General features: G+C 36.2%; 1 protein-coding gene across 2 annotated transcripts in view; it reads right to left on the bottom strand.

Annotated features, from left to right (window-relative positions):
* Akap6 (A-kinase anchoring protein 6) overlaps positions 1–19,105 on the bottom strand; it is a 321,551-nt gene that overhangs the window by 233,513 nt on the left and 68,933 nt on the right. For both annotated transcript variants that reach the window (XM_026413799.2, XM_026413806.2), the window contains exon 4: positions 6,739–6,861. In XM_026413799.2, coding sequence (XP_026269584.2) covers positions 6,739–6,861 — 123 coding nt within the window. The remainder of the gene's footprint in view (positions 1–6,738; positions 6,862–19,105) is intronic.

Genomic DNA, 19,105 nt, shown 5'->3' with positions numbered 1-19,105 from the left:
CAAACTGTTAAGCTACCTGTGTTCTTTTAGAACAGAACCACTATAATATGTCTTTTTAAAATATTTCTATTCACATTATAGACAGTTGATTAATTAGTATTAATATTTTAAAAGCTCCTGTAAATATGGAAACAAAAGACCAAAGACCAAACAGAAAAATGGGCTCATAAAATGAGCAGATAGTCTTCAAAAAGGAAATGCATGTGACTCCTAAAAAATATGAAGAGATACTCACCTCTATTTAAAACATAAGAAATACACACTGTTTAAAATTCAATAAGATGCCATTTGTAACTATCATGGTACCTAAGTTCAACCAATACTTCGGATAGCAAGAATGTGCAGCAACAGACATTCTCATGCAATGCTGAGTACAAACTCCTGTAATCTCTATCACAGAGTTTAGCAAAACATGAAAATTTTAAATGTGCATAATATTTTTATTAATTTTTTATTTATATGATAGAAGAATGCATTATAATTCATATTTTACATAGAGCACAAATTTTTCGTATCTCTGGTTGTATACAAGGTATATTCACACCAATTCCTATCTTCATACATGTACTTTGGATAATGATGCCCATCACATTCCACATCATTTCTAATCCCATGCCCCCTCCCCTCCCCTCCCACCCCTCTGCCCTATCTAGAGTTTGTCTATTCCTCCCATGCTCCCCTCCCTACCCCACTATGAATCAGCCTCCTTATATCAGAGAAAATATTCAGCATTTGGTTTTTTGGGATTGGTTAACTTCACTTAGCTTTTCTAACTCCATTTTCCTGCAAATGCCAAGGTTTTATTCTATTTTATTGCTGAGTAATATTCATATATATATATATATATATATATATATCACGTTTTTTAATTTTTTTTATTTCATCATCACTAGCAATTAGAGAAATGCAAATCAAAACAACTCTAAGATTTCATCTCACTCTAGTCAGAATGGCAGCTATTATGAAGACAAACAACAATAAGTGTTGGCAAGGATGTGGGGGAAAAGGTACACTCACACACTGCTGGTAGGACTGCAAATTGGTGCAGCCAATCCGGAAAGCAGTATGGAGATTCCTTGGAAAATTGGGAATGGAACCACCATTTGACCCAGCTATCCCTCTCTTCAGTCTATAGCCAAAGGACTTAAAAACAGCATACTACAGAAACACAGCCACATCAATGTTTTTAGTAGCACAACTCACAATAGTTAAACTGTAGAACCAACCTAGATGCCCTTCAGTAGATGAATGGATACGTGCATAATGTTTTATCCAGAAATTTCACATGTACAGTATTCTAAGGGTATATGTATACTATGTAAGATGATGAATTTCAAAGCATATACACTAAAGCATCATTTGTAATAGGAAAAAAGATTACAAAAACAACCTAAATTTCCAGCATAAAAGATTGCTTAAATAAGTTATGACATATTCATAAAAGGGAATACTGTATAGCCATTCAAAAGGAAGTAGTTCTATGTTTACGGAGTTTTCACTACTTCTAATGTTAACTGAAGGAACAAAGAACATATATGCATTTGTTTTTAAATACTTGGAATAACTTTGAAATGATATAAAGAAATAAGGAGTAGTGGTTGCTTCAAGGGAGAATTGGTACCTGAGAGAACATGGTTAAGGGGGAGACTGACCTTCAACATCAACATCTTACTGCTTTGCTTTATTTACTTTTTGAATTCTATTGTCATATCTATACACAGTCAGTCAAAAAACATTTTTAAAACTGAAAACTGTCTACCTGTACTAGTACACCAAATACTATACTCAAATCCATTTTCTATCATGTCCATAATTATTCTCTTTTAAGCCCTGTACTTCACCTAGTTAATTATGCCAAGCTGATTTTACTCCCATAGCATTTATAGTTGATTCATGTCACTCTCCTGTTTTACAATAAAACAGACCTTCAGTGGGTCCCTATTTCCTCCAGAGAAAAACTCAATCTGTGAAAAAGTCATTCAATCTCCTTTACCATCAGCCCCAACCTGCAAGATTCCAACCTAGTCTAGGTCACACCAGATGGCTCAACACACCTACCTTATCTAGCCTATAAAATTTCCTCCCATTTTCTCTCCTCCTGTCTCTACCTACCAAAATTATACATGTCCTTTGAGGTCTACATCAAATTACTCTTTGAATCTTCTCTATTCCCAAGAATAACAAATAAAAAATTTCCTCCATACTCCTAAGAGTGCTTCATTTATCCTACAAAAAGTCCTGAACAGAATATTATATTAGCAATTAAAGTGTCTATAAATGACTACATACGATCTATGATTTCCTGCCTTAGGTTAAAAATCCCTGAAAGAAAGAAACTAAGTTCATTTACCATGTATTCCTAACAACTAAATAACTTCCTGGCAATCAAAGTTGCTTGAAATAGATAAACTGGAATTTATAGTCACCATTTCCTTCCACTTTTCTCATTCATCAAACTCCATTAATAATGTGGTTTCTCTAAGACTAATTCTATGTGGTTGGTTAAGGTTTGCCTATTAAAACATATGCTGCCTACAAAAATTTACTCCCCAAGTTTAAGAGGGGCCCTGTGTTTGGTTTTTTTTTTTTCCCCTAAATCTTGGCACAACTGTCTGGTGTTGATTTGACTTCACTTTCTCTCACCAGACACTCTGATTGGCTCTAGGTAAGTGAATTTTTGATTTGTTTTCCAGGGACTGATTGCATATGCTCTAGTGGTCATTGGGTGAGCAAGGCATGTGTGAAAACAATTTGGGAGATCAGAATTATCAATTCAGGAGCAAATGGATATGAAATGGAAGTTCTAGAGAGGTGATTGCTGGTCTGATCTGCTGCTTTGCTCTTAAGCACTCTAATTCTGAAGATCCTCTTAAAAGATAAAAATTAATAAACTCTCTTAAGAGAAAAAAAATCTAAAGAGCTTGCCAAGAGCTATTTATGATGTGTATTTACTATGCTTTTATTTATTATAGTTCTGCTCAAATGTGATCAATCAAAAAGATTGTGGGGAAAACAGCTTAAACATCCATCAGCATGTGAATAGATGAACCATTGTACATCCATGCAATAGACTACTACTCAGCAATAAAAAGGAATGCAACTGACAAGGGAAACACAACATATCTCAAAATAAGTATGCTGAACGAAGGAAACCAGACCTCTTCCCCCCAGAAAGAATGCATATGTTTGTTTCACTCACATAAAATTCTAGAAAATACAAATCCAATAATGATATAAAGCAGATCAGTGATTGCTGAGTAATGGAAAGGGAAGGAGAGAGGAATTACAAAGAGTCATGAAGAATCTTTTGTGGGTGGATGAGTGTGTTCATTACCTTGATTATAGTAATGATTTCATGGGCATATATGATTTGCAGGTTGTCAAAACATAATATCGTATACTTAAAAGTATACCATTTATGACAATTGTACCTCCATAAAGCTGTTTTTAAAAGTAGTAGAAAGACAGAGGTGAGGGAAGAAACAGAGAACTGAGTCTATTCAAGAATAGACCAATATAATGCTATTTTAGAAGTGATTTTCAAAGAAGGATTGTTCGATACCCCCCAAAATACACTTCCAAAATGACATTTTCTTGAAATGTCATTTTCTAAGAAGATAGGAATTACAGTTTTGAAAGGAGCAGCCAGGTTTCAAGCAGAAGATTAATTATCATGGAAAATCATTGATGTATAATTGCAATTTCACAGTATTTCTTACTGTTAAAATAAAGCTCCTTCATATCTCTCATAAAAGTATTATAAAGCTTTAATTGATTTGTGTTGGTGAAAACCCTTGGTTACCATCATGGAAAATAATTGAATCAAATATCAAAATATAAATGTACAACTTTTGTTATGATTTTTATATTTGTTTTTCTTTACAATTAATATTACAGGGTGCCAGCTATTATACTAGGGTGGATTCTCACTCTATGGGATTGTGCCTCTCTTCATTTAATGTTAAGTTATAGAATCTATAAAGTCATTTAAATAAACGTGTAGCTATCTCTACTATTGGATAACCTTGCAAATACCACTTACCCACTTGTTAGAAGCAAGAGTCATTTACATAGGATGTAAGGAATATAAATCTCTAGGCTTACTTATATATTTGCTTTTAAGGGAAGGTAAACTTTCTTTGCCTTCTCTTTGAGAATAACAATATTAATTCAGCATGACAGCAAGAATATGCAATAAAAATATAAATGACAATAATGGTCAGAAGGACAATATAGACACACAGAGACAGAAAAACTTAGTCTGTTTGAAGGATTTTTGAGCCACAGGCTATGTCTAGAGTAATGAACAGCATGAACAGTAACTATTAATGATTTTTTTTTTTTTGCAGTTCTGGGGATCAAACCCAGAGGCTGGTGTATGCTAGGCGGTGCTCTACCACTGAGACACATCCTAGCCCATGACTGTCCTTAAGTGTCACTTAGTAGCAATCCACACACTCTAGGGCTTTAGCAACTGTCAGGCATTGTTATTCATAATTTCAAAAGTGAAATTTGTGATTGTGACTTAATATCCAGTGGTCATAGTCTCTTACTATTTGAAAAGCCAAGGTAGAGAAGATATTCCTAAATTGTCTCCATTCCCACCAACTAATCAGAAATGATCAAGGAGAAAACTCGTCAAAGAAAGTGTTCAATCATTAGGCAGAAACAAGGCTATTCTGAAGAGAACTATCTTACGAAGGACCTTCTGCTATGTTTCTCCAGTATAGAGATCCATAGCAAAGTAAATAATGATTTTCACGTTTTGGATGAGAATGTCATTATGAGACAGATACAGATGCCTATAACTCACCTTAAAACATGCTGCAATTTATAAGGATAGATAGAATAACAGTAGTCACTAGGCATGTGGCAATTTAAATTCAAATGTAGTTAACTAAAATTAAAAATTCATTTCCTCAGGTGCACTAGTCACATTTCAAGCTCACAGCAGACACATGTAGCTAGAGGTACCTGTATAGGACAGTGCAATATAAAATAATCCCTCATCACAGACAATTCTAGTGGACAGCTTTGGGATAGACAGAGACAGAGTCTAACACAAGGATACCAAATAAGGATCTCTGGAGTACTGGAGTTGAGAATGGGAGCACACACTGGTTTAAAGGGGTGTATTGCTCAACTCCTAAAGCAGAAGGAGATCTTGGCTCAGCCTCTCCTAGCCCAGCTTTCAATAAGTAACCTAGAGTTAAAGTGCTCTTTATGCCCCCATGCCCTCTGGGACCTCAAAAACTAAATGTGTGTTTTCCATAAAATATTAAATCAAGAAAATTAAGACAGCACACTTAATGTGAAATAAAGTTCATATACTCCTGTTTAAACACAGATTAGAATTTCTGTCAGAACAATGCCAGTGAAAAGTTGACATTCTAATTAATACAATTTACATTATAAAGCACTGAATATCTTTATCTTGCTATTATGAAATGCCCTCTTTTTTTAAAAAAAAAAAATTGGAACTGTACTCAACAGGGAATTGAATACTAAGGGCACTATTTAAAAATACATGTACAAGAGAGGCAGTTGGGGTCACTGGCATTTTTACACACCATCAACTCAGGTCTCCAAAAAGGGAAGCAATATGCTCGTCCTCTGCCACACATTTTGTCATTTTTATCATCCGTACAGCTATCTGCATGCAGCAAGAGGATTTTGAGGCTTTCTTGCAACAATATAAACATGCTGCAAAACACAAACACATAAACACTAAGACATTTTCTTTCTCTTGCTCTCCTCTCTTTTCTCCCTCTCACAGTCTCTCCCTTCTGTCTCCCACTTAACATCACAGACCGAAGTTCTGCAGCCCTGTGAACACACACATATGTAGGACTCCCACACGGTGTTCACTCGATCCAAATTCTGAGTTTGTAAGAGGGGCAGAAAATCAACCCCACAGTTGGGTACCCAAGGATTCGTGTTCATTGCCTTTGTCAATTTTATGCTATCAGTGTGGGGAATGAAGATGAGACCCTTAAAGCTTGGATTTTCATTTCCTGTGACAATGTGCTTTTTCTTCATGCTTTATCACTCTCTACTACTTGGTTTCCGCCCCTTCATAATTGATATCGGCCATTTGAAGCATTCAGTAAAAACCTCATGAGGTTCATCAAATGTCCCCCAGTCTATAATTCTTGCTTTTAACATACTCAGAAACATATTCATCCAAGTGTATTTCATTTCTCCTCCATGGTTTTCTCTGTGCACAGGGACGGGTATAATGGCAGTTGTATTAATTATCTGCTGAAAAATCCACATAGCAGCAAAAATGATGGAGATCATTGTTTTAAATATTTTATTAAAATAACCCAGTGTAGAACAGATAAAGTAGACCCTCTTGATAATGAGAGGCTCATTAATTTTACAAGAATTCTAGAAAGCTTAGAATGGTCATCAAAATTGTCTTTCATTAATCTATTTTTTTTTTAAAGAGGAAAACCTTTGATTGTCACTTGAGAGAGCAAGGCACTAGTAAAATTTTCTAAGGTATTTTTAAATAGTTATTTACCCTTCTGGAAAAAAATTTTTTGAATTCTAAATTTCATAATATTACTTGAAACACCTATAAATCTTCAGCTTTTGTAGTTTACCCCATTAGAATTTGGTTTCACTAGCATGTAATGAATATTGGTAACTAAAACTGATGTTTTAAATAGACAAACAAGCAGCACATTAACGTCCTTCAATTACTGATAATAAGAACAATACAATCTTGCCTACCAAGTGTGTCTCCAGGTACAGTTTGAGGCCATCCGTCTCTGCTTTAGGAGGAGTCCAATTCTCAGTGGTTTCCATGGCTTCATTTAACCAATGAATAAATTCATCCAGCTTGTTGACAAACCCCTTATGAGAGAAAATAAAAGGGCAAAAAGAAAAAAGAAAGGCATATTAGTCAGTTATTTTTTAAGCCAAACTTAAAAATTCCAAACTTCACCTGTGATGAAAGTGATACCACTTCACACCCACCCTAGCGCCATTTTTGCTGTGATGAGATTTCTATTATTCCTGGCCCTGAAATCTCTCCAAATAGGAAAACAAAAACAAATTTTTAAAACATGTTCTTTCATTTTCCCCTCCCTCTTAGGAACACTTTCCTGAAGAATCTGGATTGGATTGTGGGGTATCACTGCATAGGTGACCTCAAAACATCAAAACATTTTTGGTGTCTGTCAAGTATCACCTTGCCAAAAAGTCAGATCAGATGTTTTAGGAAAGCCCACTGACTTTAGGTGATAAAAGCATTCTTGTAAGGACGGTGTTCTTTACTCAGAGGCCTATGGAGTTGAGTTGCCTTTGCTGAACTAGAAATATATTCTGAAATCACATAAGCACTTGGACAATCTCTATCCGCGGTCCAAAGGTCTGGCTGAGCCTGGGTGCTAAGAAAAATGGAAGAGAAGAAGAGTAAGGCGGATGAACAAACACAACCACCTGACTCTGGGTATGTCTGGACATAAATATTCTTGTCTAGCAAGCACAAATCACAATAATCTTGCAATTTTTCAAATAGTGGCTATAAAATTTTATTGACCATTTAAAAGAACACATCTGTAGAAACGAAAAATATTTTGAAGAAATGAAAGACCAGCTACAAACCTAAGCAAAGGCATGGGGCTTAGCTTCTGCTTTCCATGTCTAGGTAAACAGCACCACCTGGAGGTCATAATGAGCAAGGGCAGGCTGCCACACTTTTAAGCTTGGGATGCTATTTCCCCATTAAACTAACTCCTTCAGGTTTGCCTTTTTATTAATTTTGACTAATATTTTCAATGCATAACTGGGCTATCCTGAAATCAAAGTGAGAATAGCGAAAATTCATTTTCTTTTATCATGCCTCTCAGAAGCTATGTTTTGCTGTTTAGCATTCTACTAGATAATTCTTTAAGGTCCATAATCCTTTAATTTGAGCAATTGATTTGTCTCAAAAGAATTATTAGAAAAAGAAATATGGGATCAAGGAGGGTTATAAATATAAAGGCAGAAAAATAACACTTAGAAACATTCCTATCTGTTAGAGGACAAAGCAGAGATATGGACAGAGGCCCAAGGAATCAGATCATACCGTCCTGTCCACAGTTTCATATTGTCAACCTAAATGGAGCTCAGTATTTTACCACATGGGGTAGTATGTCATGTATTTTCCCCATATTCTATAAATGCTAGCAAAAGCTTTCTATATTGAAATGTCCCTACTGTGTCAAGACTCAGAGGACACAGGTGACACATTACTAAGATTTCACAAATGAAAGGGTTTTTAAAGTGTTTTAAAAATCTATCCTAATCAGGTAGTTTGGTAAAGCCAATAAGAAATATCATATTAGAAACAGTTTAATCAGAAACTGTGACCTAGGCAATTGCAATTGGATGATTTTGCATGAGTTAATTCAATGCATCAATCCTGGCCTCCAAACCGAAACTAATGATATTAATGAGGCTTCCTTTAAATATTATTCAGAAGAGTTTCTTCTACATTCCCTTACAAAATATATTTCTAATGACCCACAAAATCAACATTTTTCTAGTTTCTTCATATTACAGGTTTTTCTAAATGCTAGTAATCTATGCCAAATAATTCATTTTGTCCTTTCTCATATATTTTAGATAGCAGTTTTTCAGCTTCTTCTCCTTTCCTGCATTTTCATAAATTTAAGAGTTGCTTTGTTTTTCACTTCCTCCCCAATACTTGACTCTTAATGTAGAAGTTACACATATCCACATTCAGTCTTCTCAAGAGAGCTTTCCACCTGTTCAGCATGATATTCCCCAAACTCCTTTTTCTGATAGACTACCTAGGACTTAGAATATTTCACAAATTCATATATGACTTGATGATTACCATGAAGCCCTTCAGATGTTTACATTAAGTATATGAAAAGTAGAGACAGAGATTATTAAAACTCAAGTCTTAACTCTTGATACTCTCATAATGAAATTTCCTTAAAAAAATCGAGACCCTTTGTTGAACAGATGGGCTTACAGAAATATTACCATCTATAGAAGTTTATCAGCAAAGCAGATGGTTGATGATTGTGAGGTGAAAATAGTATTTTATAGTACTTACATTATTGGCCACATTTTTACTATTGAATTTGGACTTGAGTTGCTATATCTGTGTAAACAATTGGTTTTGGCGAAAAATTAAGTCAGGAAGTCAATTATTTTGGAAAGGACTGATTAAATCCAAGAAGACAAATAGTAAGAGATAGTTTGTAAAATATAAGCAGTAACAGACTATTAATTACTTTATTTCTCTCTGAAAAACAAATCAATGAGAGAGTACCTAAATGGATATAGGTGCCTCATTATAAAAGGTTATTCTTAGCCAAGGATTATTAAACAATGTGTATCATATCTCCTAAAAGAACCATGATTACATAGGTAGCTGCAATTTTTGAGGTGCGTATTAGGCAAAATGCATGGGAACTGAGAGAACTTTTATGGATCATCTCTCTGTAGCCCAGCTTAACAGAAAAATTGTTTGTTTGTCTGGTGTCAAAGAAACAAGGCCTTTTCAAGGCTCCTCTCTGGATTTTTTTTTAATTATATTCTCATTTGTACCAATTTTTATTTGTTGCACTTTTCCTCTTTTCTTGTCCATACTCAGTTTTATCAGTCACAATAGAAACCTGAAAAATCCCAGTGTTCCTGCCTTATAATACTAATAACAATAATAAACTAAGTATATCTCCCTCTTGAGGAGATCTAAGTTTTCTACTTCCTCTCCTGCTTCTATGTGTAAGTTCCAAAAATATACAGAAATCATGAAAGCAAGTGAAACTGGAGTCCATTCAATTCTTGCTATCTTTGTCAATTCTTCTTCTCCACCTCTCTCAGCCCCTAGCACGTATTCTGTGTAGAGTGTCTGTGGGTTATCCCTATAACATGGGGCTCTCTTCCTTAGAAAGATCAAGGAAGTAACACTTGATACATATACCAGGTGGGTATGCAAAAGTATTCACATTTAAACACATACAACACATGTTTGATGCTCATTTTCATAAGTTCTGCTTAAACCTTGGCGGTATGAATGTAGGAAAATGAGTCTGACTTAAGTAGCAACATAGGAAAATAGATAAAATATTTTAAAAATTATTTTTGACTACCATTTAAAATCTAGTACAGTAAGTACTGATCATTTATTCATTCCACTAACAAATATTTATCAAGTGCCTAGTATGTGCAAAGCACACTGCTAGAGTGTAAAAATAAATACCATTGTGGGAAAATTTTCAGCAGACAATAAAGCATGTGTAAACACTGACCTACCAAATTCAAGTAATTTTAATCATTAATAAAATAGATTTACAATAAATAAGAACAGGGACACAGTCTTGGACCTTTTGAAACATATTCTGTGTCATGGTTGGAACAGGAGGTTTCTCTCAAAAGTTCCTGTGGCTGCAGAAATAGAGGGAAAATGACTGGATTGTGAGAGCTGTCATCTAGTCAGTCCGTTCTAGTTTGAATGGACTGGGTGGTAACTGTGGACAGGTAGGACAGGACTGGAGGAGATGATTCAGTGGGTGTACCCTGGGAGGGTGCATCTTCCTTGCGGCTCCTTCTCCTCCTCTCTGCTTTCTGACCCTGCCATGAACTCAGCAGCTTTCCTCTACTAGGCCCTTCCCCTGTGGTATGCTGCCTCACCTCAGGCCCAAACCCAAAGAGTCAGAACTCTATGGACTGAGACCTCTAAAACCGTGAACCCCAAATAAACTTTTCCTTATCTAAGTTGCTCTTGTCAGGTATTTTTGGTCACAGCAATAAAAATGCTGACTAAAACAGTCGATATCAGAATCCTATCTGTATCTAAATTTGTTCCTGTGGTTAATATTGATCTATCTGGTGTTTCTCTAAGACTCGGAGTTCATACTTACTTACCTGGAGAATCAAAGATGACTATAAAAATCAGATTTTCTTCATGACAGTTCAGTGCTGCCAACTGCACTACATAAAAAGCACATTTTATGCATATTCAACTTATTGCCACAAGCTGAATCACAAACTTTTGAAAGTCCACATTCCAGTCTTCGTTATTATTCAAACTTCTAGTCATGTAGTTGGTCACTCTCTTTCCCACCATTTTCTACCACCAAATTCCTACTTTCCCTCTCTGCCCCTTCTTCCATTGCCTTTCTCTGCCTTTCTCACAAGCTGTCCAGGGTCATATGGAAGGTGATACAATCCAGAGGCCCAAGTGCTCCCCACCCTCTCATGGTATAATTGCTTCCTTCTGGGTAGATCCCTTAGCACATTCATATCTGATACAGGTTCTGAGAGTCCATAACATCATTACTGGGGCCAAACAAGGACTCCAACTCCAAAAGAAATCTCAGTCATTAAACTTGGAAGAAAATGGAACTACAGCAGGTTCTCACCAGTTGGCAGCACAGATCCTACTTTCAAATCATCTGTATTTTCGAAGTTCTATCAATCATAAGATTTTTTTTTCAACTTATTTTTAAACTTTCTAAAGCATCAATCTCTTTAAAGACTAAGAAGCAGTGAAAGTGCATGCAAACATATACTTATTTGTTTGTAAAAAACATAATTTGCTAGTCCTTAGCTAACTGACACACATTTGAAGTGGAAAACAAGATATTTTCCCTTCATTGTGGAGTCAAAGCCTAGGGATTTTTTTTTTTAATATGACATGACTTTTAGACCAAAATAAAATTGAAAATGCTCTAAAAAAAGAAAAAGGAAGTATACAGCAGGAAGTCGATACTGGGCAGTCAAAAAACTCCAGGAGGTGGTGCTGAGTATAGTCATTTACAGATGAGGAAACTAAGGGTCAAAGGTGAGTGACCTCTCCTCTGGCAGAAGCAGGATTTGAACCTGGATCTTAATCCAAAGTCTGTTCCTCCCTCAGTAACACACTGCCAGCTTAAAAACAGCTCTTCCAGAGACACAGTTTCAGTGCCAGGTGAAGAACCTGCATTTCTTCCCCACCCAACATCCTGGAACTGAAACAGAATCCTCCAGGTTCTATGCCCTTCTTCTTTCACATTCACTTTTTTTCCCCCTGAAAAGAATTTGTGATGAGGCTAAATGCATAAAAAGATAGAAGCAAATATCACTGTAAAGTTGATTTCCTGACATAAAAAAAAATTAAGTGAAAAATTTAAGGGAAGTATATTCTTGAATGAGCCCATTCTACTCATGCCTCAACTGTGGCCGAGTGTGGCTCTGTTTAATCACAGAAGAGATGGTCCTTGGTTATCAAGGGGCAGTTTAGCCACCCCCATAAACTGCTAGTTTTCTTTTGTTGTTTGTTTGTATATGTATGTGAACATGTGGCATTCCCCCCTCAGAAGAATTTACATTTATTTTTTTCTTCTTTTTAGTACTGGGGATTAAACTCAGGGGCACTAGACATGTCCCCAGCCCTGTTTTGTATTTTATTTAAAGACAGGGTTTCACTGAGATGTTTAGTGTCTCACTTTTGCTGAAGCTGGCTTTGAACTTGAGATCCTCCTACTTCAGCTTCCTGAGCCATTGGGATTACAGGCATGCGCCACCTTACCCATCAGGTTTCATGTTTCTTGATGGACAGAGAAATCAGGTGTGATGTCTGATCCAGTTTAAATCAAATTAGCTCCTCTCAGTGAGTGGCATGCGATGAACATCAAAAAAATCCAAGGGATCCAAGATGGCAGGCCAGAGGGAGGCAGTATTCTGTGTCGCTCAGTGACCTGGGACTCAAGTAGTGAAAATACTGCTTCTCTGCTAGCAATATTCTTGCTCCAGGGCAGAAATCACATCCCAGGCCGTCCAGGGCTCCAGTCCTCAACTTCAGAGTAGGTCTCCCAAGTACTCGCTCAGGCAGGACTACTGGGTACCCAAGTGAGACCATCAGTGGCAGCAGCACCCGCACAGAACTTTTAACTACCCACACTAGAGAAATCACAGATACTGCTCCCATGTAGGACACCCTGGAGCTTCCCATAAGTAGGAAATCTCAACACCACTCCCCATCTACCAATGTGGGGCTCCCTTGGTAGCCACCTTCATGGGACTCTGCAGCAACGGAGATAGTCCCTTACATGCAGTAGCCTGCCTGCACCCGAGAACCTCACACAGGCTCTGAAGTCAACTGATAGCCACACACTTCAAGGCACAGAGCTCATCTCTGAACTCATCGTCCAATACCATCGCTCTCGGCTCCCCCCGCCCAACCTAACACCCCACCACTGAAAGCAGGTGCCTCCATCTTGGGTCACCTTCATCACCATCTTCAGTGGGGGCAACTCCAAGTTTGGAACTCTGGCTGGCCAGGTACCCAGTTTCTAACTACCGCTTTCTCCAGCAGCCACTACCCCCACACAGTGATACCCTGGTTACTTTCACCAGCCTGAGGGTGGACATACCAACTAACAATAGAAGACCCCACCTATTAGATGAGAAGGGAAGCAGGAAAGATACTGATCTCCAACCAACACAATACCTGTTTCTTCCTTCAAGATTTTTTTTTCCTCTCCCTCTCTATTCTCCTGCCCTCACATCCCCAACATGTGAAACCAAGTACTATGCATGAATTAGGATTTTGAGGACTGACATGTCTGAATAGTATATTACAGTTGTGTTGTATATATTTTTTCTTTTTCCCCCACCAGTTTCTACAATTTTAACATTTTTTATTTTTCTTAATATATATGTGTCTTCGTTTTATGTACTCTACTGTCTTCCCACCTACTTGTCTACCCCAAATTACTTCCTCTCCCTTCTCCTGTTACTAATCTTCCTCTTTAGATTTCTCTTTCATACTTCCTAAGATATAATAACTCTACATTGTCACCTTCTACCTCCTCACCATATCATCCTACTCCTCACTCCAGGTTCTTTGTCCACCATTAGAAATTGTAACCTTTTACAAACCTACTGAGTATATTGTAGATAATAATTGAATTTCTCATTTCTGTACATTGTGACCAAACTGTAAACATTTCAACAGCAAACATTTGTTTTTTAGGGTGGATATTGTTATATTGGGAGCTGCTAACATTGTCCTTCGCCTCAAAGGAGAGGTATTGGATCCCTACAGGGACACTATAAGGCTATAGGGTAAAAACAGTTACACCTTAGATCCACAGTACTAAAATGGAAGACACACAAGCAATATGAAAAGACAAGGGAAGAAAGTGCTCCAAACAAATCAAGAAACCATATTATTAGAATCCATGGCACAGCAGAAGAAATTACAGAGGAGATCAGGATGCTCATAATTAAAATGTTTTATGACTTAAAGGATGATGTAAGTGAGCAAATACAGGCAGCAAAAGATCATTTTGACAATGAGCTACATGAAAAATATAGGAAGCAAAAGATTACTTCAACATTGAGGGTCTCCTACCATTTCCATATGCTTTCCCTTCTCTCTCCCTTTCTCTCCCAATGTTACACAAAATTACATAGAAGAGGATGTGAGGGGAAAGGGGGGGAAACAAGGGAGAGAATTGAACAACATCAGATGAGGTAGAGAGGGATGATGGGTGGGGAGGGGAGGGGGGATAGTAGGGGATAGGAAAGGTAGCAGAATACAACAGTCACTAATATGCCATTATGTAAAAATGTGAGTGTGTAACCGATGTGATTCTGCAATTTGTATTTGGGGTAAAAATGGGAGTTCATAACCCAATTGAGTCAAATGTATGAAAGATGATATATCATGAGCTTTGTAATGTTTTGAATAACCAATAAAAAATATTAAAAAAGAAGTAATATAATATTGTTAAACAAATTCACTTAAATAGAATACAGCTCATTTCAATATGTGGTAAACTCCCCTCTTGTTTGATCTATTTGGTGAAATGAAGCGTCATCCATAACTAAGTTTTCCACATAAGAAAGGCACTATTCCTATCATCATTTTCTGTATATAGACTTTTATTCAAATGCTCTTAAAAGAATGGTGTGTTCCCACGCCATAACAATATGGCCAGTGTGATTTAACATTTTCAGAATGACTTGAGGTTTTCATTATAAAAAATTGATTGTTCTGTTCTGTATTTTCCCTAGGACTTCTGACCTGAATGCCCTTGTACTAAATGCCCACAAATAATTGAGGCTTTATTCATCTTTTTAAATATTATTAAATGTTATTGTTTCAAAAAAAAAAGATTACTTCAATAGGGAGATAGAGGTTCTAAAAATACCCCAGAAATCCTTGAAGTGAAAAAAACAATAAGCAAAATTAGAAGTTCAATTGAAAGCATCACCACTTGGAAGACAGGACCTCAGACAATGAGGACAAAATATATAATCTTGAAAAGGATGTAGACCACACAGTAAAAATGGTAAGAAACTATGAACAGAACATTCAAGAATATGGGATAGCATAAAAAGACCAAATTTAAGAGTTATCAGGATACAGGAAGGCATAGAGTGCCAAACCAAAAGAATGAAAAATCTATTCAATGAAATAATATATCAGAAAATTTTCCAAACATGAAGAATGAATTGGAAAACCAAATTCAGGAGGCTTACAGGACATCAAATGTACAACAAATTCACACCAAGGCACATTATAATAAAATTGCCTAACATACAGAATAAGGGGAGAATATTAAAAGCCACAAGGGAAAGTAATCAGATTATATAGTGGGAAACCAATTACATTATGTGCAGATTTTTCAACACAGACCCTGAAAGCTAGAAGATCCTGGAACATATATCAAGCTCTGAAAGAAAATGGATGCCAACCAAAAATCGTATATCCAGCAAATTAAGCTTTAGATTTGATGATGAAATAAAAACCTCCATGATAAAAAAAAGTTAAAAGAATTTACAAGTTGAAAGCCTGTACTACAGAACATCATCAGCAAAATATTTCATGAAGAGGAATTGAAAAACAACAGTGAAAATCAGCAAAGCGAGGTATTACACTAAAGGAAAAACTGATCAAAGGAGAAACCAAGTCATGTTACATACCAAAAATAAACAAAAATGGCTGGGAATACAAATCATGTCTAAATAATAACCCTGAATGTTAATAGCCTAAACTCACCAATCAAAACACATAGACTGGAAGATTGGATTTAAGAAAAAGACCCAGCAATATACTGCCTCCAAGAGACTCATCTCATAGGAAAAGACATCCACAGACTGAAGGTGAAAGTTTGGGGAAAATCATATCACTCACATGGTCTGTGGAAGTAAGAAGGGGTTCCTATCTTTGTATCAAATAAAGTAGACTTCAAGTCAAAGTTAATCAAAAGGGATAAAGAAAGATATTTCATACTGCTTAAGGGAACCATTCATCAACAAGATATAACAATAATAAATTTATATGCCCCAAATAATGGAGCATCTACCTTCATCAAACAAACTCTTCTCAAGTTCAAGAGTCAAATAGACCACAACACAATAATTCTGGGTGACTTTAACACACCTCTTTCATCACTGGATAGATGGTCCAAACAAAAGCTGAACAAAGAAACTATGGAATTCAGTAATATAATCAATAACTTAGACTTAGCCGAAATATATAGAATATTTCATCCTTCAATGAACAAATATACTTTATTCTCAGCAGCACATGGATCCTCCTCTAAGATAGAGTTGTAGTTGTAGATGGACAGAATGCCTTTATTTTATTTGTTCAGTTTTATGTGTTGCTGAGGATTGAACCCAGTGCCTTGCACATGCTAGGCAAGCACTCTGCATGCTGAGCTACAGCTCCACAAAGCTACTCTTAGCAAATATAAAAAAGTAGAGATACTACCCTTCACTATATCAGATCAAAATGGAATGAAATTAGAAATCAATGATAAAATAAAAATAAAAGCTAATACATTACCTGGAGACTAAACAATATGCTACTGAATGAACAATGGGTTGTGTAAAGAATCAGATGTGACTGCGTTACTATTACTGTCCTTGATGGAGTCTGCCTGCATATGGGATGTTCTGTCAAGGTCTAGATAAGGTGACAGCAAGCAGACTTGCACACAAGATGTTAGTTGTCTTTGACGGGGCTTCCTTCCTTCAATGTTTAGATAGGTAACAGGGGACAGCTTGAAAAGGAGGTGTCCTCTGTCCTTGGGAGGACTTGCCTGCAAATGGGATGTTCTGCCAAGTGGGCTAGGAGGGCGCTGAGAAAAATTTTATTATCTGTTCTTAACAAGAGCAGAGCTCGGCATGCTCCAGGCCGAGAGTAGATTAGCCATGAGAAGCGGGTCACTTCTGATTAGAAAGTAAAACTTCTTTATGCTATGTTTAATTAGCTGAAAGACCTGATTTATTGCTGTTGGAAGGCTGCCTTCTTTGTTCACAATACTATAAAAAGATTGCTTGTATACAATAAAGGACTTTTTTTTCTGCTGCTGCTTTGCTTGCTCTGCTTCTTCTTTCTTTCTCATGCTGACCTGCACGTGAATTACTGCAACAGGTTGCAAAAGACATCAAGGAGGAGATTAAAATTTTTTTACAGGTGAATAAGAACATAGATACAATGTATTTAAATCTCTTGAGACACTATGAAGGCAATAGTAAGAGGAAAATTCATTGTGTGGATTTCATTCCTTAAAAGAAGAAAAAGTCAACAAATAAATGACTTAACATTACATCTCAAAGCCCTAGAAAAAGAAGAACAAATAAACACTAAAAGCAGTAGAAGATAGAAAATAATTAAAATCAGAGCTAAAAATCAATGAAATTGAAACAAAAGAAATAATTTAAAATATTGACAAAACAAAAAGTTGATTCTTTAAAAAATAAATAAAACTTACAGACCCTTAGCCATGCTAACAAAGAGAAGGAGAAAGAAAACTCAAATTACTAACATATGTGATAAAAAAGGAAATATTGCAACAGACATTACAAAAATACAGAAGATTATTAGAAATTATTTTGAAAACTTGTACTCCAATAAATAGAAAATACCAAAGGCATTGACAAATTTCTAGAGTCATATGGTTTCCCCAAATTGAATCAGGTTGATATACACAATTTAAACAGATCAATTTCAAGTGATGAAATAGAAGATGCCATCAAAAGCCTACCACCAACCAAGAAAAACCCCAGGTGGATACACAGCCAAGTTCTACAAGACCTTTAAAGAAGAACTAAAACCAATATTCTTCAATTTATTTCAGGAAATAAAAAAAAGAGGGAGCACTTCCAAATCCATTCTATGAGACCAATGTCACCCTGATTCCAAAACCAGGCAAAGACACATCAAAGAAAGAAAACTTCAGACCAATATCTCTAATGAACATAGATGCAAATATTCTCAATAAAATTCTGGCAAATCGAATACAAAAACATATCAAAAAGATAGTATACCATGATCAAGTGGGATTCATTCCAGGGATGCAAAGTTGGTTCAACATATGGAAATCAATAAATGTAATTCATCACATCAGGAGACTTAAAGATAAGAACCATATGACCATCTCAATAGATGCAGAAAAAGCATTCGACAAAATACAGCATCCCTTCATGTTCAAAACATTAGAAAACCTAGGGTTAACAGGAACATATCTCAACATTGTAAAAGCTATCTATGCTAAGCCTCAGACCAACATCATTCTCAATGGATAAAAATTGAAGGCATTCTCATTGAAAACTTGAACAAGACAGAGATGCCCTCTTTCACCACTTCTATTTAACATAGTTCTTGAAACACTGGCCAGAGAAATTAGACAGACAAAAGAAATTAAAGGGATACACATAGGAAAAGAAGAATTCAAATTAGTACTATTTGCTGACAATATGATTCTATCCTTAGAAGACCTAAAAAATTCCACCAGCAAATTTCTTTTTTTTTAAAGAGAGAGAGAGAGAGAGAGAGAGAGAGAGAGAATTTTAATATTTATTTTTTAGTTTTCGGTGGACACAACATCTTTGTTTGTATGTGGTGCTGAGGATCGAACCCGGGCCGCACGCATACCAGGTGGGCGCGCTACCACTTGAGTCACATCCCCAGCCCCTCCACCAGCAAATTTCTAGAACTAGTAAATTGATTCATCAAAGTAGCAGGATATAAAATCAACACCCATAAATCAAAGGCATTTCTGTATACGAGGAAAACTACCCCATTTATAATAGCCTCAAAAAAAAAATACTTGGGAATCAGCCTAACAAAAGA

Source organism: Urocitellus parryii, chromosome 6 (genome assembly GCF_045843805.1).
Source record: "Urocitellus parryii isolate mUroPar1 chromosome 6, mUroPar1.hap1, whole genome shotgun sequence".
NCBI lineage: Eukaryota > Metazoa > Chordata > Mammalia > Rodentia > Sciuridae > Urocitellus > Urocitellus parryii.
This window is presented reverse-complemented; position numbering and strand designations above follow the sequence as displayed.